Genomic DNA, 6,296 nt, shown 5'->3' on the forward strand with positions numbered 1-6,296 from the left:
CGTGTCTGTCTGTCTGTCTGTCCTTCTGTCTGTCTGTCTGTCTGTGTCTGTTGTCTGCTCGTCTGTCTGTCTTGTCTGTCTGTCTGTCTGGTCGTCTGTCGGTCTGTCTGTCTGTCTGTCTGTCTGTCTGTCTTCTGTCTGTCTGTCTGTCTGTCTGTCTGTCTGTCTGTCTGTCTGCTCGTCTGTCATGTCTTGTCTGTTGGTCTTCGTCATGTCCTGTTGTCTGTCTGTCGTCGTCTGCTGTCTGTTTCTGTCTGTCTGTCTGTCTGTCTGTCTGTCGTCTGTTGTCACTTGTTAGAAGACGGTGGCTCCACCGTGTTGAGTAAAACAGTAGCTCCAGCGTCGTAAGACACCATGCTGTTGCTGCCCCACACTGTGGTACAGCCTTGCCCCCTCCTCCACCACCTGCCAGATCTGACGGGGAGCACAGGAGTCAGAGGAGAGGAGTCAGGGCAGGAGTCAGAGGGGCGTTGAGAGAGAGCTCAGAGGAGAGGGTCAGAAGGAGAGGGGCAGAGGGAGAGGGGTCAGAGGGAGTACGTCAGAGGAGATGGGTCGAGGAGAGGGTCGAGAGCGAGAAGGGTCAGAGAGAGAGGGGTCAGAGGAGAGGGGGTCAGAGTGAGAGGGGATCAGAGGAAGGGGTCAGAGGAGAGGGTCGAGTGTGTTTCCAGATAGTAGTTCAGATGATTGGCTGATCTCGACTGACCCTGCCACTGTCCCCATCTTACCTCTCCTATCTGTGGCTCTGTCTATTGATTCCACGGACCCACACAGTCTCCCGCACTCCTCTGTGTGAGCCTCTGTCTGTTGGGCGGAACACAGTTGTCCAACACCACCAGGACTGACCATGGCTCCTGGGTCTCCGTCTACCTGAAGTTGAACCTCTCCCTGGGTCGTATACTCTGGGGGGCCTGGAGCCAGCTGGACCAACACTCAACTGGGACGGGGGTGGAGGAGACAATTGAGTATTGAAATGTCTTTTTCATTTGGACTTTGTGCATGTGTCAAGTTTACTGTTATTTGTATTGTTTATTTCACTTTTGTTTTGATCTTACTTCCACGTGCTTGGCAATGTAACAAATGGTTTCCCATTGAACAAGTAAAGCCCTAATTGAAAGTGAGAGGAAAGATAGTGGAACATGAGAAGGGCTGGGTAGTTGAACCCTTCCATGGGTTGGTAGTTACTCTGGGGGCTGGAGCAGTGGGGGAGGAGAGGGGGGGCGGTTGTTTTGGATCTAACACGACATTAGGTCTTACATCACCATAACGTAAACCAATCAGTCGCTCCAAACCAACTTGTACTGAAGGATATAGGAGAAGGACAAAGAGCAAATATGACTTTGTCCAAACTGACAGTTTGCAGTATCGTGTACACATCAACACTAATCAGTGGATATGTGCACGCAGGAGGGAAGTATCAAGGAAGGAGATAACGGTTGTATATTGAACATGGAAACACATATCCCTGGGGTCCAGGTCCACTCACCGCCCCAGACACAGGCTCCTCCACATCCACCCACCAGAATCAGCCACCACCTCCGAAAGTCCACCCCACGCAGCATGTAGAAATGCCACAACGCGAAATGAGGGCATCATCTCCGGTAGATGGATCAACAAGAAGTTGTCATGTCCTGGACCTTCGTACGCTAGTCTCTTGGCACATGATTTTATGCCCTTGTTCAAACACCTTGTAGGAGGAGTTTGAGAACACTCATTTTTTCACAAAATATTGCCTTTGGACAGACAAAGGTCACATTTTGAGGACAGAGCTACAACGATGTAAACGTGGGAAGCTATACTATGTTACCAACCATTGGTAGAAATAATAATAACAGGGTAAATGTGAAAAGACTTGATTTGGATTGTCATAAAATCTGGCATTACAAGTTGGCACCATCAGCCTGTTCAAAAATTGTATGCGACTCCATTGTACTATATCCACTCACAGTATGTGAGGTGGTGACTGAGCTTCCTGTGGCGCCTTGTCGGCGAGCGTTGAGTGTAGACTGAGAGGCCAAGCTCTGCCCAGAGAGACTGTGGTGTCCCAGTGGAGATATACAGGTAGTTCTGTCCTCGTGTTGTACAAAGGGGTTTTTTCAAGGTGAAGGGTCATCTTGCTGTGGCCTGCATCGTCTGCTGTGAGCCGTCTGATTTGGCTGTCCAGCCTGTGTTTAGGATTACGAACACACATGAAAAACCAAGACACACACACGCTCGACCAGCCATACCGAATACACACACTTACACACATACATGCCACACACAGCGACAGGTACACACATACATGGCCACAACAACAGGTTACACACATACTGGCCACCACACACCACGGTACCACATACATGGACACACACGAGGTAACCATGACATGGCCACCACACAGGCTAACATACACATGGGACCACACACTGACAAAATACATGGCCACACACACAGTACACACACGCACACAAACATAGGCCACACACACATGACACACATACCAGGCCACAACACAGGTACACACACGTCACACAAACATGCCACAACACACGTAGCCACCATACATGGCCACACAAACCACGTACACGATGGCCACACACACAACAGGTATACCACAACAGGTACAACACAGGACCAGAACAGACAGGCAAAGTTTTGCTTATTGACACATAAGACACGATAGTTGTATAACTGCTGGACATTACTGAGGTGGAATATAGCTGGTTTTGTCATTGTTACAAGCACCATTAGCTCTTACTGAGTGTGTATAAGTTGTTGTAGCTTATAAGCTCGCTTGTAGGCGTACTTAGCATGATGTCTCGGGTGCGTATCTCAGTAAGACATGTTATAGCACCATTAGCTTTAGTGAGGGTGGTTAGACAGGTAACAGGTACAAGCCCTGTTAGGGGTACTACATGTATGGTTCTGCGTGATATCTCAGTAAGCATGTTATAAGCACCATTAGCTTTAGTGAGGGGTTTATAGCAGGTATAACAGGTTATAAGCTGTTAGGGGTACTTAGTGATGATCTGCGGTGTGTATCTCAGTAAGCATGTTATAAGCACCATTGCTTTAGTGAAGGGTGGTATAGCAGGATAAACAGGTTATAAGCCCTGTTAGGGTACTTACAGTGATGATCTGCGGGTGTACTACAGTAAGCATGTTATAAGCACCATTAGCTTTAGTGAGGGTGGTTATAGCAGGATATAACAAGTTATAAGCCCTGTTAGGGGTACTACAGTGATGATCTGCGGGTGTGATATCTAGTAAGCATGTTATAAGCACCATTGCTTTAGTGAGGGTGGTTATAAGCAGGATATAACAGGTTATAAGCCCTGTAGGAGGGGTATTACGTGATGATCTGCGGTGTTTATCTACGACAGCTAAGCATGTTTTATAAGCACCATTCTAGGCTTTCACTGAGGTGGTCACTATATATAGCAGGTTTAACAGGTGTATAACCCGTTAGGGGAATACTTAGTGAGGGTCTGCCGGTGTATCTCACGTAAAGCATTGTTATAAGCCACCATTAGCTTACGTGAGAGGGTGGTTATAGCAGGTTATAACAGGTTATAAGCCCTGTTAGCGGTACTCACAGTGATGATCTGAGGGCCTAGCTCAGCAGGCATGTTGATGGCGGTCCTGATGGTGCCAAGGTGGCTGGTGATTGGGTTGGCCAGGAGGCTCACCTGGACTGGGACGTTATGAGCTGGGGAACCATCCTGGAAACTCACCTGGATCTGAAGAACACCGTTAGAACCCGTTAGAAGGTAACCTGATCCACCATCCTGACCACTGCGCTCTCGTTTCTTTTAACAGAATGTAAGCTTGTGAGATGAGGATGGTAGAACGAGGCTAGTTAGAGATATAAACACTTTAGACYTGGATCTGAACCACATTCTCTTAWCACAGAATKATATTATTATATTGCATCTCTATGGCTCTTATCTCCAACGACTCATAATTCATTCAAATAAGGTTGATCCTTTCTGTCTATAAAGCGTTGATGTTGTGACATTACCATAACGTCGAAGGGCAAGCCAGGCTTGTAGTACTTTGGTGTGTCTATGAAGGAGAGGACGTACGGGGACTCCACTATCTTAATACCAGACTTCTCTGCCTCCACCAGGTCACTGCCTATAGAGGAGTAGAAAGATACAAGACTGTGTTAGCCCGCTGAGTCAAAGTTTAGSCATTAGCTTGGGGAGCTAACACAAGTCTTTAGGTCTCAAGCAAGGTTTTAAATCAATCCTACCATAGTTTGATCGACTGGGTTCTAACCTAGGCATTAGCTTGGGAAGCTAACGTGAGTCATCAGGTTTTGGATAGCCTGCATCTGACCTTCTTCATTCAAAGGTCCATTGTAATTTAATTCAACTCAACTTAATTCAATAAAACTTTATTGACCTTACCTGATTTGGTCAGCACTGAGGCCTTGACGTAAATAGAGCTTCCAACCAGGGAGCGGAGGTCGGGGTAGGCCTTCCTGATCTCCGCCATGGTCAATGTAGCGGTGCCTTGCTGCAGCTGAAATGAAGGAAGGAMAATGGCGGTTGTTGTATGTTTACACTTTACGCTGAATTGATCTCCCTTTGATGTGTGAGGTGTGTATGACTTTAAGTTGYGGAAARGGTCTAGCACTTCATAATGTAGTGTACTACCAGTACTCACATTGGTGACCTGCTTGACCGATGGTAACCTCCTCTTCTCCTTGTTCACCTCCACCCCAAACATCACRTAGGCCGTTCCCTGGACATCTTCGCCATACAGGTATCTGTGACCATAGAAATACAATGACTAGAATGGTCTCACCATACAGGTAGATGAGACCATAGAAATACAATCACTAGAACGTCCTCACCATACAGGTAGCTGTGACCATAGAAATACAATTACTAGAACGGCCTCACCATACAGGTAGCTGTGACCATAGAAATACAATTACTAGAACGGCCTCACCATACAGGTAGCTGTGACCATAGAAATAGAATGACTRGAACGGCCTCACCAAACAGACAGCTGTTACCATAGAGCTAGAATTACTGGAACRGACRTTTCCATTCAAGTCAACAGTCATTCTATGATGGGTGAGTTATTTTTGTGACAATTATTCATTATCACAACTATTATTACAGTGTTAATGCCGCTTTCACGTCCTGTCGGGAAACTGACGTTTCTGACTTGCTTACTCGTTGTAGAACGATAATACCCGCGTTTCCCACCTGGGAAGCATCAGAATCAACCAATAGGAAGCTCTCCGCAAATAACTTAAGTTCATTTTAACTCTGAGGTGCCGAGTATCCGAAATGTCATGAACCCGGCATTAGTAACACTTTGTCTGAAGGGTACCTACATAAGGGTTTCATAAGCCATACATAACACATTAATAAGCAATACAGTAGGTCTACATTAGTGTTACTAACCTGGCTGTGATCTCCACCACCAGCTCAGTATCATCCAGACTGAGGAAGGGTTTCTTGGGAGTCAGTGTGACATTGAAAGCAGGCAGCACTGCAACAGAGCATCGTGTTAGCTCCCCAAGCTTCTGCCCAGGCTTTAGCTCAACGAGTAATCATATGGAGAGGGAACCACGTTGAATGACATACAGGCACGCACACACATATTTACAAAGCTCTTCCACCTACCGTATTTCTTCACCTCAAACTCACTACTGAATTTGTTCGGTTGCCAGTTGTCAAATTTTGCAATGATCTTCCACGTTCCCTCACTATGACAGACACACACAAACACGTATTAGCATTAGTAAATGGCAGTAGGATAGTGGTAACACTTTGTATGGACATCCTCTTCATACAGTATTCCAAGCATATTTATAACGGCTTATGAGTTATAACTGCTCATAATGACTACATTCATAGAGCATTATGACCAGGCGGCATAATGATTTATAAAGCAAAGTGTTACATATTTGAAAACCAGGCTAGAATCCTCATACCAGGCTAGAATCCTCATACCAGGCTAGAATCCTCATACCAGACTAGAATCCTCATACCAGGCTAGAATCCTCATACCAGGCTAGAAACCTCATACCAGGAGGCTAGCAACCGTCATAGGAGGCTAGAAACGTCATACCAGGCCTTAGAAACCCGTCATACCAGGACTAGAACACTCATACCAGGCTAGAATCCTCCGATACCGAGGCTAAATCCTCATGATGTTCTTGATTACTGTGCACTAATGATCCAGGTAGAACTGTGAGTTCTTAGCAGAGATTTCATCTTTTGGCTCTGGTCCTGGAGATCTGGTTTCACTCACGACGCGTTTCTGAATTCTGACACCCACAATACACACAACGG

At 46.2% G+C, this 6,296-nt stretch overlaps 1 protein-coding gene across 1 annotated transcript; it reads right to left on the bottom strand.

The window, feature by feature from the left end:
* Positions 1-287: 287 nt before the first annotated feature.
* Positions 288-5,710, bottom strand: LOC112079806 (venom factor-like). Its single transcript, XM_024145638.2, has 8 exons — positions 5,625-5,710; positions 5,403-5,490; positions 4,651-4,753; positions 4,392-4,506; positions 4,001-4,116; positions 3,572-3,719; positions 868-934; positions 288-414 (listed from the first exon to the last, which is right to left on the bottom strand). The coding sequence occupies exons 3-8, from the start codon at positions 4,711-4,713 to the stop codon at positions 288-290; spliced, it is 636 nt and encodes a 211-aa protein (XP_024001406.2). The 5' UTR covers positions 4,714-4,753; positions 5,403-5,490; positions 5,625-5,710.
* Between the last annotated feature and the right edge of the window lie 586 nt (positions 5,711-6,296).

This window comes from Salvelinus sp. IW2-2015, unplaced genomic scaffold (genome assembly GCF_002910315.2).
Source record: "Salvelinus sp. IW2-2015 unplaced genomic scaffold, ASM291031v2 Un_scaffold9662, whole genome shotgun sequence".
Lineage (NCBI taxonomy): Eukaryota > Metazoa > Chordata > Actinopteri > Salmoniformes > Salmonidae > Salvelinus > Salvelinus sp. IW2-2015.